This window comes from Pleurodeles waltl, chromosome 5, assembly GCF_031143425.1.
Source record: "Pleurodeles waltl isolate 20211129_DDA chromosome 5, aPleWal1.hap1.20221129, whole genome shotgun sequence".
Classification (NCBI taxonomy): Eukaryota; Metazoa; Chordata; class Amphibia; order Caudata; family Salamandridae; genus Pleurodeles; species Pleurodeles waltl.
In genome coordinates, this window is record NC_090444.1 from 609,330,707 (window position 1) to 609,354,118 (window position 23,412).

The 23,412-nt window shown below is 45.0% G+C and overlaps 1 protein-coding gene across 1 annotated transcript in view; it reads right to left on the reverse strand.

The window, feature by feature from the left end:
• Nucleotides 1-23,412, reverse strand: part of DESI2 (desumoylating isopeptidase 2) — a 119,695-nt gene that overhangs the window by 30,348 nt on the left and 65,935 nt on the right. The window contains exon 3 of the mRNA XM_069234456.1: nt 4,042-4,135. Within this exon, the coding sequence (XP_069090557.1) occupies nt 4,042-4,135 (94 nt within the window). The remainder of the gene's footprint in view (nt 1-4,041; nt 4,136-23,412) is intronic.

Here is a 23,412-nt window from a genome sequence, read left to right on the forward strand (position 1 = left end):
GTTGTTGGTGGTTGAGGGAGCAGTCCTCCTCTTGTTGCACAGGCCTCACTTAGCCAAGTTGTCACCTTCTCCTTGGTCCTTAATCATAGATTAAATCATCTCATCTGGATTTTATCAATAGTTCTGTGTTTTGCCCCAACAGAGTTAATCTAAATTTTCCTTTTCTGGTAATCCGTCACAGGAAGTAATCTTTTCCCAAGTAAGTCTTCATAACGTGCAACAAACATCTCTAGGGATTTCCGATTCCTTTTAGAGAACTTCAATTTTCTTTTTCTGCCTCCTGCATCTTTCTTGAGTTCTTGTTGAGACATTTTGATGTTTTACAAGAGTGGATGGCTCAAGCTATGAAAGATATTTGAAGGATTGTGAAATCATCCTCTAACTTGAGGGCTCTCCAGTCCTTGACAGAGCATGTGATTTACTACTTCCTGTTAGGAGGTCAATGCCAAAAAGCGACTTTCGGTATCTGCAACTCAATTTGCAATTTACTGAATCACAAAATGCAATTTAGTAAATAGAGAATGTGAATCAAATCTAATCTATTCGGTAAATGTTTACCCAACGCTATCATACATACCAAACAGCGATTTCTAATTTGCGATTCTGTAAATCTTGCAAATTATGATTTGCATCATACGCCTGCCACCAAGTTCCTTAGTGAACATACGTACTGTTTCCTGGAACTAACTCTTCTTCCATTTCTCCAGCTACTTGTAACAGCGTCAACTCATTTTCGCATCAAATCCAGCTATATGCTGGAAGAATCCATCTCACCTACTAGGGTAGCTTTACTGTATTTAATTTCAATCAGTGGTGTGCTATAGTCAGTAAGTTGCTCCATGTCCTGAAGAATGGCTGCTGAGTCCCCTGTTCAGTTATGCTGTCACCAGTCTGCTGCCTGGGAGCAAGGCTTGTAGAGCTGCACTTCTCTCCTTTTTCTTGTGCTTCTTGTGTGCATCTTGTGCAGAAGTGCTTCTGCAGTCCATCCCTGTAATAACTTACTACAGAAAGAGTTCGAAATTTGGTACTTTTTCCCCCAAGGGTGGGAGCTCAATAGCTAAGAAGCCTCCTAGCTGCACAGCATCAGATGATATCACAACAAGATAAATTCAGTGCCTCTACCGGGTTTGATGTAGGGCCTGAGAGGTGACTAACATTTTGTTGGCTGAGGTGGCTTATTGGGAAGAATTATCTGGCTCTGTCACCCAGGGCAGAATATTCTTTCTACCTTGGGAAAAGGACATTATTTCCAAAAAGGAGAGAGACGCTCAGTTGCATGCCTCAATTGTGGACTTTACTGTTGGCAGCAGAAAGACTCAGCCACTTAAAGTCATAATAGAGTTCAAAGGGTCTACAGCAGGTGCAAACATATTAACAGTGTTTTTTTGTTTCCTCACTTGGCTCTAGAAAGGATGACTAATCCTATCCATTGTCCTATAAATGTTTGTATTTAACCTTTGGCTTTAGAAATGACAGAATTGTGATAAAAAAACAAGTCATTATTAAGACTAACAGAACAATTTGAAAACAGTTAGGCTACAAGTAGAACGTATAAGCACCATGCTTGCAGTGACCTTCCAGATACTCACTGCTGTCTTTCAGAATCCCCAATCCATGCAAACAATTTGCCAGTGTGCTCCAATGGCTTATGTACTGTTACCCACACACTCCCACTCCAAAAAGTATTCTCTTTAAACCGTGGCATCATGTCTCACTTTCCTTGACTGGATGTGAAAATGTGGTGAAACTGACTGATTGACCTTGATTCCCATGTGAATTCAAACCTATTTTCAGGTGAAACAACAACACATTTTCCAAACCGCTCACTCTGTTAAATGTACATGTGGTTTAAACACTGAGTAGGCTTACGAGTGGCTTGCCCATGTTATTCAGAATGTAGGCTTTGGTTTCAGACCTTTACTGCATCACAGGTTTAATCCAAGCTTTGACCTACCAAATAAAAAAAATCCCTGAAAACCAGAGGCCGAATTAGCCAAGAGAAAAGTAAAAAAAATCGATGGCTGGAATTGGCAATTACTGGAAGCACAACTCTTAAATGACCTTCTAGAGACTGCATACTGACACCTTAAACAAGGAAAGTAAAATAGTTTTTTTCAGAAAACGTGACTGTTACTCCTGGGTGCAAATACTCCTCAACGCTTTTTTTAAAGCCCTGGCATGCCCTTGGATGCTGTGTTTAATCTTGCCTCTGCCAGCGATCCCTCACAGTGACCTGTCTGCATTCATGCTTAGAAGTGGCAATACTAGAGAGTTAACCACTTATACACTAATGGTCCTCACGGAGCTGAACCGTTGTGTTAGACATTTGGGACAGTTTGCACGTAAACCTCCATAACATTTTTCTAGAAATGATACCCAGGCCAGGTATGCATTTTCCCTCAACCCCAAATCATGTTGGGGATTGTAAAGGTACCCTGGGTTTGCGACTCTTCATAGACAGGTCTAAAAAGAGTCAAGGCTGGGCAACATTTTTAATTAAAAAAAACGATAAGGAAAAAACACTGTGGAAGACCTTTTTCCCCCAAAAATTGCATCAACATAAATGATCACTATTCACAACTTTCAAAAATTTATTGTTTTCATCATTGTTATTGTAATTTCCAAAGCAATTTTCTATTTTTCCACTATCTAGCCACTTACACTATTTACACGATTTTCAGGAAAAAACATGCATGAACTTAGAGGGCTAGGCACTTCCGAAAAAGGACGGACTTTAAATTCAGAAAGGCGTCGTTTGTAAAGGTTTCCCAAGGTTTTCCCAAAAACTAATTACTGAAAAAAAATAGTTAAAGTACAGTAGGAAGAGTTTCAAACGAATATATCCTCAAGTCCGTCACAACTCTCTCGCTCAGTTCGTCCAACAATTAGTATTTACTTACAATTATTTGTGTTCCGGTTTGAATAAAGTGAACCAGACACAAAAAGTCTCAGAGCAGCATATACCAGAGCAAATAGGCAACTAGTAACAGTAACCTATCGAGAGAAATTCTGAGATTGGAAGCACATAAAGGGAAAAACAATTTCTACCTCTGTAAAACATAAATAACGAAGTAACTCAGTCTGTTTGGAATTCCATTAGACGATACGATTTCCGTTTCTGCAGTAATCATCTGGTGAGCATCCCACGTTGAAAGTGCAATTAAATAATAGCACTCAAAGTTCTTTTTTGAAAGTATTGTAAGGTGAAGAGATTCTTGACACCCAGAGCCAAATAGAGTTGTGGCTTACAAAGAGTTTTCATTGCGAACTGATCACGCATCTCTCGAAAAGTCTAATGAACAAAAATTGGGCCCGAAACAAAGCTAAAAACATGTACTCAGGAATCCGAATTTAGGGATGGTCACTCATGCCACTCAGTGATTTAGCTGAAGTTTTTAAAAACAGTATTATTTTGAAGATGCTGATTTACAAAAGAAAGCTAATAAATTCAATAAATAGTAGCAAATGTGATACCATACTTTGTTCCTATACTGTTCCCCCCAAAAAAGATAGCCCAAATTATGTATATGTGTATGTATATATCACAACTCAACCAGTAACTTTCAAGTAAGCTCAAGTGATATAAAATACCCAGGAACCTGATGTAAATAGCTCTTTTCTGCCCCATCTGGGGTATAAAGTGCTAACTACGTGCTATAATACAATAGAACTTATCCTCTCTGCTTGAGATCCAATCGTACGTAAAAACATCGAGTAACAAAGTCACTCAGTCACCCAAGATGGAATGGAAGCTGTACTGCAGAAGCATATTGACCGGTTTTAAACCAGAGTGCAATAACCTTATAATTATGAGAAACACGTGGGACACAGACTAGCAACAGAATTAAGGATGAGGAAATGGATACGGTCACGTAGATAGTGGGTACATTGATATAGTAGTAGGATAGGTGAGTATTTGTTTTAAAATATACTGTACCGCCAAATTTGATGATTTTCAACAATGAACTTCCACATTTTGCAATCATTTAAAATGGAATGCAGATTTTTTTGGGAATAGGCATTCTAACCAACCACACTCACTTAAATTTAAAGGTATCTCCTAGTTCAGTAGAATCGCCGGGTGAGATTTCGAAGACACCAGAAAAGGGATAGGGGTGACCACCATATGCAAATTCTGAAAGACAAAAAAGATACATCTGTTTAACAGAAATAGTAGGTAACCTTGTTTTTAAGGATTTATATAACACAAACTTGACTCAAAGGTATTGGAGCACTTTACGTGAGCACCAGTTAAAGTACACAAGGCTATACTAATTTTATTTTAGGCACAAAGAGATTAAGGAATTTGCAATTTGCCAAGAATCACAGGATGTTACACTGATGCCAAGACTCAAACCTGGTTACCAAGTTCCAAAGTCGGCAGCTTTTGCCACAATGCCACATACTTTAACTACACAGCGTTTAAAAGGTGCATCTTATTTAAAAAAAAAAAAAAAAAAAAAAAAAAAAAAAAACACCTCAGGTGGCGGCTTCAATGCACAATACTGGTCCAGAAAGCAGAGAAACACAATTCCCATCTTCTCTATGCTAACAACCAGCCCTTCCCTTCACTACAAGTTCGCTATGAAATCTTAGTCTGTCTGGGACAAAACTGGGCACATATCTCAATGAGGCGAAAAGACTGACAGTGCAAGATGGCATAATGTCAAAAATAATAATAATAATAATAATAATAGTCAAAATCAATAGGTCTGTCTCTAATGTGCCAACACATGCAAAACAGACAGACAAACTAAATGCCTGGACTCTGCGCAACCGGCACCTGACTTTTGCCTCTTGCCTTTGAGGAATAAAAACAGGTAGGTCAAACTTTCCCTGCTGCATGGAAGCTGCCACACAATCTGACTCGACGATTAGTCGTCCTGAAGAATTGCCATTAGGTAGAAGGCAGGAAGACAGTCTCTGCTGTTCTAGGTAAAAGGCACCTTGGGGGTCAGACTTTTGACTTTCTGTTGATCACTCTTCAGTGAGGGTGATGACAGAAAGATGTAGAAAGCTTGACCTCTTTGAGCCTTTGTGGGTGCTCCATGCTGGGCACCACTCTGGTATGAGGAGCCTCAAAGGCAAGCTCCTAAGAGCAGTGTGGAGAACCACCCCAATCTGGTCCTGGAAGTGCATACAGTGGATCCAACTTCAGTCTGCATTTTTTGTATAAATGTGGGACCCACTGACCCATTTGTTGATCCAGCTCAATGCTCTTGTATCAATAAGAGGAGTGCTACACAGAGTGCTCTAAGGACTTGCTGTGCAAACAGCGCTCGTTTCTGCTTGTCAGCTTCCTATAGGTGAGGCTACATTACCCAAGTTCATCCCTTGCTACAAGAGCTGATTACTTGTCCAGTACATTTTTCTTGAGGAAGCAGACTGTATGCGGTGTTGGTAGATTTAAACTCAGCAATTGAAATGGTACTTGTTTTTGCAGAGGGGAAATGTGAAAAATAGGCCAGAAAACCTTTTAAATGTAATCATTCACCTACATACAAATAACTGTGCAGATGCAAGATAGGAACCAAAAACTGAATTCCTAGTAATCGAGGTATTCCAAGGCTGTGTTTTAGTACAACTCTATTTTCTTTGTAAACGGAGATGATGGTTTTCTTTACAATTATGTACATAATGCACCTGGCTCTGGCATGTGAGGGAGTTGGCACTTTCCTATTTGCTCATTACATTTTTCCAAATCCCTGATCGGTCTTCAAAATATCCTAAATACCTTTTCTGAAATCTGATGCATCTAAGGACTTTCAAAGATGTAGCAAAACAAAATGTATCCTGTACAATCCCCCTAGACATTTTAATCGTCCCATCTATTTGGAGAAAATAAGATTGGAGAGGGTTTATGATTTATATTATTTTGGCACCTGGTTGTCTACTAATTGTTTATGGCTGAAACAAGTGGATACAAGTATTAAACTGAAACCAAGGCTAATAATAATAATAATAATAATAATAATAATAATAATAATAATAATAATAATAATAATAATAATAATAAATTGGGCTTTGCCAAAAGGTTAGTGTAGGAAAGTACCATCTTGCCTGGCATGTTACCCCCATTTTTCACTGTATATATGTTGTTTTAGTTGTATGTGTCACTGGGACCCTGCTAGTCAGGGCCCCAGTGCTCATAAGTGTGCCTGAATGTGTTACCTGTGTTATGACTAACTGTCTCACTGAGGCTCTGCTAATCAGAACCTCAGTGGTTATGCTCTCTCATTTCTTTCAAATTGTCACTAACAGGCAAGTGACCAATTTTACCAATTTTCATTGGCTTACTGGAACACCCTTATAATTCCCTAGTATATGGTACTGAGGTACCCAGGGTATTGGGGTTCCAGGAGATCCCTATGGGCTGCAGCATTTCTTTTGCCACCCATAGGGAGCTCTGACAATTCTTACACAGGCCTGCCACTGCAGCCTGAGTGAAATAACGTCCACGTTATTTCACAGCCATTTTACACTGCACTTAAGTAACTTATAAGTCACCTATATGTCTAACCTTTACCTGGTAAAGGTTGGGTGCTAAGTTACTTAGTGTGTGGGCACCCTGGCACTAGCCAAGGTGCCCCCACATTGTTCAGGGCCAATTCCCCGGACTTTGTGAGTGCGGGGACACCATTACACGCGTGCACTACATATAGGTCACTACCTATATGTAGCTTCACAATGGTAACTCCGAATATGGCCATGTAATATGTCTATGATCATGGAATTGCCCCCTCTATACCATCCTGGCATAGTTGGCACAATCCCATGATCCCAGTGGTCTGTAGCACAGACCCTGGTACTGCCAAACTGCCTTTCCCGGGGTTTCACTGCAGCTGCTGCTGCTGCCAACCCCTCAGACAGGCATCTGCCCTCCTGGGGTCCAGCCAGGCCTGGCCCAGGATGGCAGAACAAAGGACTTCCTCTGAGAGAGGGTGTTACACCCTCTCCCTTTGGAAAATGGCGTGAAGGCAGGGGAGGAGTAGCCTCCCCCAGCCTCTGGAAATGCTTTCATGGGCACACATGGTGCCCATTTCTGCATAAGCCAGTCTACACCGGTTCAGGGACCCCTTAGCCCTGCTCTGGCGTGAAACTGGACAAAGGGAAGGGGAGTGACCACTCCCCTGACCTGTACCTCCCCTGGGAGGTGCCCAGAGCTCCTCCAGTGTGCTCCAGACCTCTGCCATCTTGGAAACAGAGGTGCTGCTGGCACACTGGACTGCTCTGAGTGGCCAGTGCCATCAGGTGATGTCAGAGACTCCTGCTGATAGGCTCCTTCAGGTGTTGCTAGCCTATCCTCTCTCCTAGGTAGCCAAACCCTCTTTTTTGGCTATTTAGGGTCTCGGTCTCTTGGGATTCCTTAGATAACGAATGCAAGAGCTCATCCGAGTTCCTCTGCATCTCTCTCTTCACCTTCTGCCAAGGAATCGACTGCTGACCACGCTGGAAGCCTGCAAACCTGCAACATAGTAGCAAAGACGACTACTGCAACTCTGTAACGCTGATTCTGCTGCCTTCTCAACTGTTTTCCTGTTGGTGCATGCTGTGGGGGTAGTCTGCCTCCTCTCTGCACTAGAAGCTCCGAAGAAATCTCCCGTGGGTCGACAGAATCGTCCCCCTGCAACCGCAGGCACCAAAAGAACTGCATCACCGGTACCTTGGGTCTCCTCTCAGAACGACGAGCGAGGTCCCTTGAATCCAGCAACTCTGTCCAAGTGACTCCCACAGTCCAGGGACTCTTCAGTCCAAGTTTGGTGGAGGTAAGTCCTTGCCTCCCCACGCCAGACTGCATTGCTGGAAACCGCGACTTTTGCAGCTACTCCGGCCTCCGTGCACTTCCGGCGGAAATCCTTTGTGCACAGTCCAGCCTGGGTCCACGGCACTCTAACCTGCATTGCACGACCTCCTAAGTTGTTCTCCGGCGATGTGGGACTCCTTTGTGCGACTTCGGGTGAGCACCGTTTCACGCATCCTCGTAGTGCCTGTTTCTGGCACTTCTGCGGGTGCTGCCTGCTGCTGAGAGGGCTCCTTGTCTTGCTCGATGCCCCCTCTGTCCCCTGACACAATTGGCGACATCCTGGTCCCTCCTGGGCCACAGCAGCATCCAAAAACACTAACCGCACGATTTGCAGCTAGCAAGGCTTGTTGGCGGTCTTTCGGCGGGAAAACACTTCTGCACGACTCTCCACGGCGTGAGGGATCCGTCCTCCAAAGGAGAAGTCTCTAGCCCTTGTCGTTCTTGCAGAAACCTACGCTTCTACTGTCCAGTAGCAGCATCTTTGCACCCACAGCTGGCATTTCCTGGGCATCTGCCCATCTCCGACTTGTTTGTGACTTTTGGACTTGGTCCCCTTGTTCCACAGGTACCCTCGACTGGAAATCCATCATTGTTGCATTGTTGGTTTGTGTCTTTCCTGCAGAATTCCCCTATCGCGACTTCTATGTCCTTTGGGGAACTTTAGTGCACTTTGCACTCACTTTTCAGGGTCTTGGGGTGGGCTATTTTTCTAACCCTTACTATTTTCTAATAGTCCCAGTGACCCTCTACAAGGTCACATAGGTTTGGGGTCCATTCGTGGTTCGCATTCCACTTTTGGAGTATATGGTTTGTGTTGCCCCTATCCCTATGTGTCTCCATTGCATCCTATTGTAACTATACATTGTTTGTACTGTTTTCTAATACTATTACTGCATATTTTGGTATTGTGTACATATATCTTGTGTATATTTGCTATCCTCATACTGAGGGTACTCACTGAGATACTTTTGGCATATTGTCATAAAAATAAAGTACCTTTATTTTTAGTATATCTGTGTATTGTGTTTTCTTATGATATTGTGCATATGACACTAAGTGGTACTGTAGGAGCTTCACTCGTCTCCTAGTTCAGCCTAAGCTGCTCTGCTAAGCTACCATTATCTATCAGCCTATGCTGCTAGACACCCTATACACTAATAAGGGATAACCGGGCCTGGTGCAAGGTGCAAGTACCCCTAGGTACTCACTACAAGCCAGTCCAGCCTCCTACAGTTAGGACCACTGCTTGTTTCGCGTTCCACTAAGGTATACAGAGCTCAAGACCAATAAGCAGCACTTTGTTGACTGGGAGTCCCTGAAACATGAGGGAAGAGGCAGAGGACTGAAAACTTCAGTATTTGTTTTTTTAAAGTCACTGTTACATTTAACTTTAAGCACACCAATTGTTTTCTTATTCTTAGATTTGGGGAAGAAGAATATTGATCATATTACAACAAAGACCACCTTTATATTGGGTTCGCCTCTGGCAGAGTACTTCCATAAAGCCTTTTAAAAACAACTCTAGAGAGGTCTTGGCAGTAATGGATACCTACACCTTACCATGGTTTAATTATGAATGTGTTAGACCTGGTGCTTGTGCTCTTCCCCTTAAACATGACATCACTGGATCACACCCAACTGGCATATTTAATTTACCTATAAGTCGCTGGTAAAGTGCACTATGGCCCGGGACATTCTGTTTGGGGTTGAGGATAACACGTTTCCATGTTTGTTGTCCTTAGGACACGTAGGGGTAACCTCCTTCAGCATAAACCCTTTGGCTCCCAGATTATAGTACCACATTATGGAGCATATAAGGCAATTGTCTCTAATATGTGTCCACATATCAATGCTGTTCGAACTTGTATTTATGATTCATTAAAACAAAGCCTTTATTACTAAGGCGACCTCTATAAATAAATGTTGTAAGCTCAGACTGCACTACTGACAGTGGTTCCAGTAAGAAAAAAAAAAATGCACACGTTTGCAGAGTTGAACAATATTAGACTACGTATAATGCTCCCAGAAGGCTCTCTAGTTATAAGCAAATATTTGCAGACGCTTGAAAGAAAGATTGATGACCCTTTGCTTTTAAAATAAGATGTTCAGAAAAGAATGCAACTGGGGAAAAATGTTTTGCTAAATTACTGTGAAATTTTAGGCACCATTTCTTTGAAGAATTATTCAGTAAGATGTGTTAATGCATACCAAAAAATATTCATAATGGAAAATCAGTGTAACCAATTACCACAAGATTATGGTAAACACGGAAATATACATGCATGGGCAAAGCCAATCCCACAATGGAGGTCAGCCTTTTTGTTTTGTCAGTGTGTGTTTTCTTTTGACATGGCTTTTGTAGCACTTTATTGTTATGGACTATGTCGGGCCCTCACCATTGTAACAAACATTGGTAAAAGGCAAAAATATTTTTTGGTTTCAAAAGCACACTAGGGGCCCAGTTCTTAAAGTCACATGAAAAGACCCATGGTATATGTCTTTGCTTTAGTGCGCATTTACGTATTTGATGAATGCACAAGAATTTACAGAAGTAGACAGAAAATCGTACTCCTACAAAATATCTGTGACCTGTATTTTAGCACAAGCATGTATGAACATGTAGATTTGCTCATACGAAAAACTGTTGAGCGTTTACAAGTTCACTTTTTGCTCCAACCACTTTTTTAACCATCCCTAGAAGATGTAAATTTCCAACCTTTCTCAGTATGGGAAAAGATTAGAGAAGAGCTTGTGGAAACCCTTAATTAAAACATTCAAGTTAGTAGGTTTGCACAGACTGAAAAGGGCATTCCAACCCTGGAACGATTGCTTACTGTTACCTCCAGCGCCAGTATGTAGATCTTCAGATAGGTGGCAAAATAAGAACACTGCTAGTATTCAAGCCCTACAATAGTATTAGCCCTGGCATAATCAGACAGGCTATTATTGGAGCTCTAATATAATGAGATTGTTGCCATAATTTGTTGCTGCACTACATGGCACCAAAGGGACAAGTAACATTTTTTTTTTTAGGATAAGTAGATTTATAAAGCAAAATTTCCCATGAACAAGTAGATATTTCATTAAATTCCACACCCTTGCTGGGCCTATAAATTAAATGCTACCAGTGGACCTGCGCCACTGATTGTGCCACCCCATTTAAGTAGCCCTCTAACCATGTCTCATGCCTGCCACCGCAGGGTCTGTGTGTGCAGATTTAAAGTGCCATGTCGACCTGGCAAAATAAACCTTATTGCGAGGTGGAAACCTTCCCTTTTCATACAAGTAAGTCAACAAAAGGGTAGGCCCCAGAGAGCCCAGAGGTACAATATATGTAAAAAGGCAGGACATGTACTTTTAAGTTTTACATGTCCAGGTAGTGAAATGCTCCCAAAGTAGTCTTCCACTACTGCAAGGCCTTTTGCTCCTATAGGATAACATTGGCATCACCTTATTACATTTTACGAGTGTAATTCACAATTTGGAAGAGATATACTTTGAGTTTGGCGTCTCCGGAATCACAATTTAAAATAACAACCCATGGCGAAGTTGAATTTTAAATTGAAACTCTGAAAACTCTACTTTTAGAAAGCTGGCGTTTTCGTACTGTAACCATTTGGTGTCTGCTGGCTGTCTCTGATCACAAGTCTGGAGTGGATGACCGCTGAACTCCATGTATTCTCCCTAGACAGCCAACTCAATGGGAGCCTAGGTGCGATTTGATGGGCCATCTTTACTGGACGGGAGGGAAGAGCAGGGCACAGCCTCACTTACACCCGACTAGGCTGTGCCTTGTCCACACACAAAGGGCTGCATACCCTACTTTAGAGAGTCTGGAGCCAGGGCAGAAAGGGCAAGGACTCTGTGCACTTCAAAGACATGTCTCTGAAGTGTCCCCTACTTCAAAGACACAATTGGGTATTAGTAAAGGATCTCTAACACCACAACTTCAGTATTTTTTCTGGACTTGTGCAGATACTACCAGGAAGAGGAACTGCTGTGCTGCTAAACGACTGCCACTACTTCCGGTCTGGCACAATCAGACAACCCATTTTAGTGTTTTACGCTTCCTAGCGCTATATTCATTCAAAACCCTTTGAAGTAAAAATATCATTTTTTACTTATTGTTTTTTTGTCGTTTTGATCTTGTTTCATTTATTAAAGTCAGAACTATTTTTCTAACTTGGTGTGATGCTTTAACTGTTTTACTTTTTTTTTTATACAACCAATTTTATTTCTTTTGGGAGTAAGACAAGACAGTGAGCCCATAACAGTTCAATCCGTTGAAACAGATCAATACAGTTGAAGACATCCCCTTCTCCTGTTTCCCCACAAAGGCATCTCACTCAAAAGGGGCAATCCATGATGAGTTCACCATTTCCTCCAAATTTTCTTGTGCTTCATATATCGCCTTTTGTACTTGAGAGCACCAGCCCGCCAATTAGACATGGATGGTGCCACCGGGCTTTTCCATAATTGTGCAATGTCTCTTTTGGCCACCAGGCATGCTACGCCCACAAAGGTTTGATCAGTTGTTGCCCCCCCTCTTCACCACCCCTAACTCCACCAGAAGCCCCAGCAGTGCCACCTTAACAGTCAGCTCAATTGGTCACCCCACAACTTCAGAAATTTCCTGCTCCACCGCCTCACAGAAGGGACGCTCTCCCGACATTCCCATGCTACGTGCAGAATGTGCACCTCCAGGTGACCACATCTCAAACAGCCAACAGGTGTCAATGGACATATGCATTGCTGGTCCAATGGGGACATATGTCATGTGGAATTAAATGATCTGTATAATCCATAAGCCAGTTCTCTGGGTGCAAGGTAAGCCTCTCTCCAGTCATCCTCACCCAGCTCCCCCACCCTGGCCGTCCTCCTGTCTTGCAGCCTGGCGAGGCCGTCAGTGGCATTGGTAAGAAACGAACAGTAAATTTGAGTAATAGCTCCCTTCCCCAGGTGGCCCGTAAGAAGTTTTGCCTCAAGAGGGCTAGGATCCGGAGGGATAGTTTGGACAGCAGGTGGGCCTGCAGGCCGTGGCGCAGCTAGAGGAAGCGAAAGAACTGGGTACTGGCCAGGGCCTAGTAGTCCTTTAACTGCTGGAAAGGTATCAGGTGGTCACCATCATACACGTACCTCAGGTAGATAATCCCAATGTTGTCCCACTGCCTAAAGCCCATCAACTGGGACACCTGTCTCAACCTTGTGCCCTGCCATAAGGGCGTCAGCTTAGTAAAACGCCGGTCCCACCCAGTTAGTCGTAGGGCCGCCCTTTAACACCACACGCGTGCAGTCAGGGGTGGCCTGTGGGTTCGGACCACTGTACAACAAGTCCAGTAGGCCATCAAATCCCAGGTGGTAGAGCTCCAGACGATAAGCCGGATCGTCCCACCCACCATTGAACCATTCAATGATCGGTACCAACTGAGCAGCAAGATAATATATATAGATGTCTGGTATCCCCAGTCCACCCTCGTAGGGAGATTTCCTTGCGGATCAAAAAGCCACTCTGTCGCCCTCTCACCCATATAAAGGAGGTAAGATTGGAGGTGAGGGACCGGAACCAGGTATGAGGCACTGAAAATGGGAAGTTTATTAGGACATGCAGATAGCGAGGGAGACAGATCATCTTGAAGAGGACATTGTGGCCTAATGGGTTCAGGGGCAGGAGACGCCAGTGGGTCAGGTCCCCATCTAGAGCCCGGAATAGGGGCTGAAAGTTTAACTGCCAAGCCACTTCTGGGAGCGGGGAAAGGTGAATTCCCAAGTATCTGCATATCTGGACCCCAGACACTGCCCGCCGCACTTCCTCGTACTTCCATTAGTAGCAGCTTCCTGGGATTCAGTCGCAGCCAGAGGCCTCATCATATAGCGTCAAGAGCTCCAGACAACGGGGTGTGGAGCTCTGGGGCTCCCCCAGGAACACCAGGATGTCAGCGTATAGGGACACACGATCTTCATAACTGATCCCCCATCTCCAGCTGCTGCTACACGGGACACAGGGTAGAAGACAAGCCAGTGGCTCGATGGCCTGGGGAAATAGTAGAGGAGAAAAGTCCCTGACGTGTCCCACATTGAATCGGAAAGGGATAGGACATAATGCCATTAACCTGGACCTGCGCCGATGGGTCATGGTAGAGAAGGAGGACCATTTTTCGAAATGTCGGGCCAAAGCCCATTTGCACCAGGACATCTTCTAGGAAGTTCCCAGCCAGGGTATCAAAAACCTCACACCCTCCAGTTTCCCTCTGCGGATGCGTCACCTGGACCCGCCCTATACAATGATGTGTGCTCCTGTTCGACATAAATCCGTACACGCCCTATACAATGACACGTGCTCCTGTTTGGCATAAATCCGCACTGATCAGGATGGATCAAATAGGGCAATGTGCTGGCCAATTGGGTCGCCAGAATCTTCACATATATTTTTAAACCTGCGGTGATCAGTGAAATAGGGCAATAAGATGAACATTGATCCCGGGGTAGGTCCTTAAAATAGGAGGCAAAAGTGTGGGTGATCGCCTGCAGCTCCTCCTGTACAGAGCCCGCCAGGTTCCTGAAGAGCGGTACCACCTGGGTCAGGACATCGCGGGTAGCCAACCAGTATAGCAGGCTCCCGGTCTTGTCACCTAGCACATATACTTTGTGTCGAGGCTTGCCAGCACTGTCTAGCCTCTGAAAGAGACACCTATCGAAACTCTGCGCGTAGAAGCACCAGCGGTCTACCCTGCTCTTCCCCTTCTGACTGCAGATCAAGACGCCCCAGGTCCACTATCTTGCTCCCTAACTCAGTTATCAGCTACGCTTGCCAGGCTTCTCGCCTCCTGACATATTCTTTGATAATTCTCCTCAGGGAGCCGCCCAGATGGTCCTTGCTGACGCCACTGACCTAATACCTTAGAGCTTGGTCTATGAAGTCAACACACTCAGGGTCTTTTAGGTACCATGTGCTGAAGCACCACTTCAGGAGCTAGGTTTGTGAGGGGGTGACCGAACTCATCAGAATAGGAGCATGGTCAGAGATACCACAGGTGAGAATCTGGACCGAAGTCAAGGCCAGAAGAGCCACTCCTAGGATGCATATCAGGTCTATCGATGCCTCTGTGTGGTGGGCCACGGATTGATAGGTGAAAGCTTGCAGATGCGGGTGCCAGAAATGCCACGCATAGCATAGGCCCAAGGAGTCCGCCCATGTTGACAAGCATGTCGATCTAGACCACTGACCTTGGTGAGGGTCAGCAGATGGGTCTCGGAAAGGATCTAGAACAGCATTGAAGTCGCCCCCTACGATCGTAGTACCCCGTGGAAGGGTCAACAGTAAGCTCTGCACCTCAGAGTGGGGTGTAGCAACTGTGAAGGGACATAACAGGCAACCAGGTTGATTTGTTTGCCGGCCAACCAGCCCTCTATGCCAACATACCTCCCCCTGAGGATCAGCATGGATCTTGGCCACCAACATGGGCAATGACTTATAAAGCATGAGGGCTACCCCCTCGAGCCTCTAGAGAATCCAGCATGGTACACCTGGTCATGGCCAAAACAACCTATAAATGAAGGTGGGTACCCACTATGTGGGTATCCTGCAGGAGAACAACACCAGGGCATTATCTTTTGATATATATCGCAGAACATCTGATCTCTTAATGCGGTCTAGCAGACTTAACATTCCAAGAGAGCACTGAGGTCATGGCTTTAGAATGTATGAATGTGGTGGGCTCAGCCAAGCTTCCTCATAAGAGCAAAGCTGCTGAGCACGTGGGCTGCCACAGGCAGAGGGTCAACATGTTGTCAAATAGGACACTTACAGTGAACACAGCTAACATAGAGAACAAGCTATTAACACAAACAGCAACACAACAAAACTTCCTGTGAACCCGCCACCCCAAACTTCTACCCCCAAAGCATCTGTCGCCCCATCCCAATACATTTTGCAAACCAGCAAGCTAAAACAACTCAGTTTAGGGAGTCCTTGCGGTTAAATGATGCCTTAGATACAGATGGGTCACCTGACAACAACATATTAAGCAACAAGAAGCAGTTCCTGTCACCCAGGCCGTGACAGTCACCCCAGTTCCATCAGCCGCCTTATAGTCCGGCCCAGGCCCCATTTTACCGGGAAGGTCTTTCCTGGCCCAGCCCACAGCACCTGCAGTCAGTCTGAAGGAATCAGCATCTCCTCCCTTGAGCCAAAAAGGGTGGGAGATGGCCACCAGGGCAGCATCCAGGCCAATCTCCGTCTGCACCTCATGCAGCAGTGAGGCCTCTGGGCGACCATTCAGCTCCCCACCCCTCAGCTTGCGACTTCCACAAACGGAATCGCTTCTTCCTTGATTTCGGCGTCCCTCCATGTCCACCCCGCACGCCCTGAAGGATCAGTGAGAGGTCTATACAGAGTTTGTCAACCTTGTGTTCAACAGCCTCCCTTGAGTCACAATCGCTTTAAGGATGGCATTGAGTTCCGGCTGTGGTGCGGAGGGCCCCAGGGAGGAACCAGCCGCTCCAGCAGTATCAACCGCAGCAGGGTTGAGAATTGTATATTGATCGATCTTTGTCGGTGTCTGCGCGGGTGGTGATGGCCTGGTCCGGGCCATGGCCAGGCAGCCCGTCTCTCCAGGCCAAAGGGTGGAGGATAAACGGTGCCGGTCAAACACCAGCAGCAACCAGCACCAGCCTGGAGGCAGTCCAGGGGACAGCTACCAGCTGTCTGGTCTTCAACACAGGTGCCCTCTTGGCGGCCCACCACAACATCATGGTCCCTGCAGGGTGGAGGGGGAGGTGAGGCACTTCAAGTATAAGGCGGGGGAGAGGAGGGAGGAGCACCACTTCCAGGTGACCGGTCCAGTCGGATCCCAGTCTGTCCCAGTAAGTCCACGTTAAAACCCTCAGGCCGATGCCAGGGGGATTTGGCAGATTTTCAGCAGGGCTCGGAGCTTGCCTAAAACGCGGCAAAGGTTAACTTAGGTTTTGCAGTGCACTTACCTCCAACTAGGATTGTGGTTGCTGTTTGACTTAAGGTTCACACCCCAGTCAACCAACAACACCATTTTTAACATTATATGTCATAGACTTAACACATTGGGCCTAGCCACCTTTTGGTATCAGCCGGGTTCTTTGAACTCTTCCTTTCTATCTGTGTTTAAAAAAAATGTATATCATAGGAATATATCCTGTTTCGCATTCGGATGGAGGCCCGATGTGCTGGACTATCAAGGTTTTTTTTTTTAAACTTAAAAATTAATTCTAGTTTCAAGAAGTACACCTAGGCACTTCTGAACCCCAGTTTGCTAAACATCTGTACATACAGTTTAGAATAGGCATTCCGCCACTGGCTACATTTACGTCCAAGTGGCCCACAAGTAAAGCAACTTCAATATACTGCCTGTTTTGTAACAGAGTTAAAGAGGTTCACTTTTTGTTGTTTTGCCCACTTTTTTGTGAACATCAGTAAAATAGTTTGTTTCATTACTAAGGAATATGGGCATAAAGAATCATCAGACTGTGCACCATATTAATAAGTCTGATAAATCTAATCCTATCATTTTTGCTGTTTCCTACTTCGTTTTATGGCATTGGAAAGTCAGGCTAAATTATCTGATTGGTCCATGAAGAATATTCACAACATATTATCTAATACTAGTACTAAAGGTGGTGGCATTCAAAGGGCCTGGGCACTTTGCATTTTACGCTCATTAGTACTATGGATTTCAAAGACAATGCTCACATCCAATAGACCTTTCATCCAGTTGTGTTTCAGATTAGGTCTAATGACATTGTATATTTTTATTTTTTAAACAATATACAATATGGTGTATTTTTTTGTTATAATTTTTATATGTTTTTATGATGTCAATGTTTTATGTGTATACACCTGAAATAAACCATTTTCAAACAAAACCAGAGGGGAAACTATTGTTGTTCACCAATGTCCCTGGGGATTGATCTCTCAGTCTAACGTCCACAGCAAAGCTGCAATTGTCTCAAAACCTCATGATTCCATTCCTAAATCCTCAACCTGCAACTCCCCCATACCACTGCCCTCTTAAAGAGCATAATATGAATCTATGTATAATTAACATTTGCTCACGCCCGCTACCTTTTCTGTGAAATCAGAACGAAAAGCATCCATTCCTTTGTTGTTTATGATGACTCACTGTTGTGAATCAGACTGCAGGCCACAGACATGAAATAATTCACAACATAAAACTCTGAGGGGATTGTAAGTGACATTATCGGAGGATCTGAACAGAAGAGTCAGCCTAGTTAACATACAGAATAAGAGGTTTTCATAAACCAAATGAGTGCCATTGGTATCTACCTGCAACTCACTAATGAGTCCCAATTAGTGCAAAACCAGTCTTGGGTTGCTTGTGTTCCAATTCTGAGAGGCCCTGGCTTGGCGGTTTAGGCTGAACTGTTCTGATTGGAGCAAGACCAACACTGATTTGCATATAGTTGGGTCTATTCTGAGGTGAAATTGTTAACAAAATAATGGACTGGGGTGGGGCCAGAGCAAATACCAATGGCTGAGATTAATACAAGCATTCCACCCAAAACTGTTGTTAGATTTAGATGTTCATCAGTATTTTGCAAGTCCAGTGTACTTTGGACTTGATGGGTCAGGAAGAGTATTTTTGACATCTGTCAAACATGTTGTACCCAATTACAATAAGGAAGATTGGGAACCAATATGGGCATTTTCAGAGGCTTCTAGTCAGACGTTCTGTATTTTCGGCAGTTTCTAGTCAGAAGTTCTATTTGACCAGCCAGTGTCACTGTATGCTCAGCAAACCTGTAAGGAAATGGCTCCCTGTTGCAGTTACCCCCCACTTTTTGCCTGATACTGATGCTGACTTGACTAAGAAGTGTGCTGGGACCCTGCTAACCAGGCCCCAGCACCAGTGTTCTTTCACCTAAAATGTACCATTGTTTCCACAACTGGCACACCCCCGGCACACAGATAAGTCCCTTGTAAAAGGTACCAGTGGTACCAAGGGCCCTGTGACCAGGGAAGGTCTCTAAGGGCTGCAGCATGTGTTGTGCCACCCCTTAACGACCCCTCACCTAACACATGCACACTGCCATTGCAGATTGTGTGTGTTGGTGGGGAGAAAAAGGCAAAGTCGACATGGCATCCCCCTCAGGGTGCCATGCACACAAAATAATGCCTGTGGCATAGGTAAGTCACCACTCTAGCAGTCCTTACAGCCCTAAAGCAGGGTGCACTATACCACAGGTGAGGGCATAGCTGCATGAGCAATATGCCCCTACAGTGTCTAAGTCTATTCTTAGACATTGTAAGTACAGTGTGGCCATATTAAGTATATGGTCTGGGAGTTTGTCAAAAACGAACTCCACAGCTCCATAATGGCTACACTGAATACTGAAAAGTTTGGTATCAAACTTCTCAGAATAATAATCCCACACTGATGCCAGTGTTGGATTTATTACAAAATGCACACAGAGGGCATCTTAGAGATGCCGCCTGTATTTTACCCAAGTGTTCAGTGCAGGACTGACTGGTCTGTGACAGCCTGCTGCTGAGAGACGAGTTTCTGACCCCATGTGGTGAGAGCCTTTGTGCCCTCTGAGGCCAGATACAAAGCCTGCTCTGGGTGGAGGTCCTTCACCCCTCCCCCACCTGCAGGAATTGTAACACCTAGCAGTGAGCCCCAAAGGCTCCGGTTTCGTGTTACAATGCCCCAGGGCACTCCAGCTAGTGGAGATGCCCGCACCCTGGACACAGCCCCCACTTTTGGTGGCAAGTCCAGGGGAGATAGTGAGAAAAACAAGGAGGAGTCATCCACCAGTCAGGACAGCCCCTAAGGTGTCCTGAGCTGAGGCGACCCCTGCCTGTAGAAATCCTCCATCTTGATGATTTTGGAGGATCCCCCCAATAGAAATAGGGATGGGCCCCCCTCCCCTCAGGGAGGAGACACAAAGACGGTGGTGTAGCCATCCTCAAGGACAGTAGCCATTGGCTACTGCCCTCCCAGACCTAAACACACCCCTAAATTTAGTATTTAGGGGCACCCAAGAACCCAGGAAATCAGATTCCGGCAACCTGAAGAAAGAAGGACTGCTGACCTACAAGCCTGCAGAGAAGGAGGAAGACGACAACTTATTTGGCCGCAGCCCTACCGGCCTGTCTCCAACTTCAAAAACCTGCTCCAGAGACGCATCTGACAGGGACCAGCGACCTCTGAAGCCTCAGAGGACTGCCCTGGACTACAGGACCAAGAAACTCCTGTGAACAGCAGCCCTGTTCAAAACCAGCTACTTCTTTGCAACAAAGAAGCAATTCCAAGGAGTTCCCGTTTCCCGTCGGAAGCGTGAAACTCTACACTCTGCACCAGACGCCCCCGGCTCGATCTGCAGAAAACCAACACCTCAGGGAGGACTCCCTGGCAACTGCGAGCCCGTGAGTAACCAGAGACGACCCCCCTGAACCCCCACAGCGACGCCTGCAGGGAGAATCCAGAGGCTCCCCCTGACTCCGACTGCCTCTAACAAGGGACCCGACACCTGGAACCAACACTGCACCCGCAGCCCCAAGGACCTAAAGGACCCGAACTTTGATGCAGGAGTGACCCCCAGGCGACCCTCTGCCTAGCCCAGGTGGTGACTGTACCGAGAAGCCCCCCCCTGTGCCTGCCTGCACCGCCAGAGTGACCCCCGGGTCCCTCCATTGTTTCCTACCTGGAACCAGACGCCTGCTTTGCATACTGCACCCGGCCGCCACTGTGCCGCTGAGGGTGTGTTTTGTGTGCCTACTTGTGTCTCCCCCAGTGCTCTACAAAACCCCCCCTTGTCTGCCCCCGAGGATGCAGGTACTTACCTGCTGGCAGACGAACTCTGCACCTGACCGGCCCCGAGCTGCTGGTGTGGTAAATTTGGGGTTGCCTTGAACCCCCAACGGTGGGCTGCCTATGCCCCAGGACTGAGACTTGTAAGTGTTTTACTTACCTCCTAAGCTAACCTTTACTTATCTCCCCCAGGAACTGTTGATTTTTGCACTGTGTCCACTTTGAAAATAGCCTATTGCAATTTTTACAAAGACTGTACATGATATTGTTTTCATTCAAAGTTCCTAAAGTATCTAAGTGAAGTACCTTACATTTAAAGGATTAACTGTAAATCTTGAACCTGTGGTTCTTAAAATAAACTAAGAAAATATATTTTTCAATATAAAAACCTATTGGCCTGGAGTAAGTCTTTGAGTGTGTGTTCCTCATTTATTGCCTGTGTGTGTGTACAACAAATGCTTAACACTCCCCTCTGATAAGCCTACTGCTCGACCACACTACCACAAAATAGAGCATTAGAACTGTCTAATTTTGTCACTATCTTACCTCGGAGGGGAACCCTTGGACTCTGTGCACACTATTTCAGATTTTGAAATAGTATATACAGAGCCAACTTCCTACAAAACCCAAACAGCACCCTAGTCCTTTGGAAGCTGTGTGCAATTCTCTTAGTTCACCTTAAACCGTTCCCAAAGCAGAATAACCTCAAAAGAGCAACACTCAAAACTGTAGAATCTAAGACCACTGCTGGTATCCACCTTCTTGCACCCCTGATAAATTCAATACAATATCCAATTAATAAATAAAGAATCTCATCGTTTTACAGCATTGATTAGAACAATCTCCTTATTTAACAATGAATTGATCAAGTGTGCTTTGTTTTAACATCTCCTGGTCTTTTCAACTGAGTCTCGGATTCCAAAAAAGCCGACTTAAATCACTTCTCACGATATATAAAATATTTCCTGCAGCAAACTCCTTCTCTTGAAACTCAGATTACATAATTTTTGCCACTTATTCTAAAGCATTAAGGCCATCAATTTCTGATTTTCCATCCAAAGTTTTCACTGGGCTTTTCAGCTGCCCTGGTGCTTCAAATTAGTTATCTTCAAAAGACTTCAACTCCCAGAGCATCTTATAAGTCTTTTTGTTGTTAACCTCGAATTTGCTATTGCATAATTCCACTTTCCCCGATTCTTGGGTGCATGCCTCGTATCACACTCCTCAGTGCACCTTCTAAAAATGTACAATCTTACTCTCTGCAACAGCAAACGAACAGGTTACTTATCATTGGTAACGCTTTTGCTAGTAGAGACTATCCAACCACAGAATCCTTACCTTAGAATATTTCCCAGGCGTTAGACTGGTTTGGGAAAATCTTGAGCAGTACCTTTGCACGCCAGCAAGTGGAGCAGAAGGCTCTGTGGTGACAGTGCCTATATATGCACCACCCAAGTGTGCTGGTGTCAGTTTCTTGGGTCACACATTCTGTGCCTACAGATGCAGAGCCATGTCAGAACGGTTGTGACCAGTGTGCTGAATCTAAGGAGGACGTTCCAGTGGAAGGACTCCATAGGAAGTTCACAGAGTGGTGAGGAAGGGAGGGTTGGTAAGGAATCTACGATTAGAGTCTCGACCAGAAAAGGCTTTACCGAATGTAAGTAACTTGATCTTCCGGAACAGACTTCTAACCACAGATTTCTTACTTTAGAATATATACCACGGCAATAACCTCCTTGGAGGATGAACTGTGAACAGTGAAAAAGCCCTGCAGGAGAGAATGAGCAAATGGCCACATGACTGCCCAGGCAACAGTGCTTTGTGAACGTATGGAGCGACAACAAAATAGCCGTTTGGCAGATGACGAGGACAGACACCCCATGTGCTAACCCAGTAGCCACAGCGTTGACTCGAGTGGAATGACACTTCGAGCCTTCTTGAGGCTGCCCTTTACTAATATGAAGCATTTTTATGCAGCGTACAATCCATCAAGAGATGGTCCTCTTCTGCACAGCCATCTTTGCTTTGGGAAATCTGATGAAAAGATGATCGTCTGATCGGTGTTCCTGGTTGCAATAGATATAAAAACTAAGGGCTGTCTTTGAATCCAAACGAGGAAGCCTCTCTTCTAAGAGGGGTGACAAAAAAACTTCAGAAGGGTGATTGTCCGACTTAAGTGAAAGGAGATCATCACCTTAAGTAGAAAAGACACACATGTTCAAAGAACCAGTTTGTCCTGGTAGAAGGTAGAATACGGTGGTTTAACCAAGAGGGCCCGAAGCGCGCTCTGCCTGTGGGCCAATAACCTCCACCAAGAAGACAAACTTGAGTCGAAGGTCTGAGGGCAAGCTATGCATGCGTTCAAAGGGAGAACATATCAGATAAGTCAAAACAAATTTAAGTCCCACTGGAGCATAATGAAAAGGCAAGGTGGAGATAAGCTGCAACCTTCAAGAACAGAGTCATAGAGAGTGACAAACAGGGAAGGCTGATGCGAAAGTCACAGAAAAGAAGAGATAGAGAAGAGACAAATACCCTTTAGCATCACCCTGAGCCAGACCTTGCCAGGCCAACGAAAACACAAACATTAACACCTCAGACAGTTTGGCATGAACAAAGTCAACTTGTCTGAGCACCATGCCACAAACTTATCCCAACTGCAGGCACATAGAGATTTTGTTGAGGGATGCCTGACTGCTCGTGCCAAGCTACCAAGGGGGTGAGCAGGGATTATCTGATCTGGGTATCTCCCTTATTCTGACTAGAGTGAGGGTCCCTTCTTGGACAGGGTACAAACCAACTGCC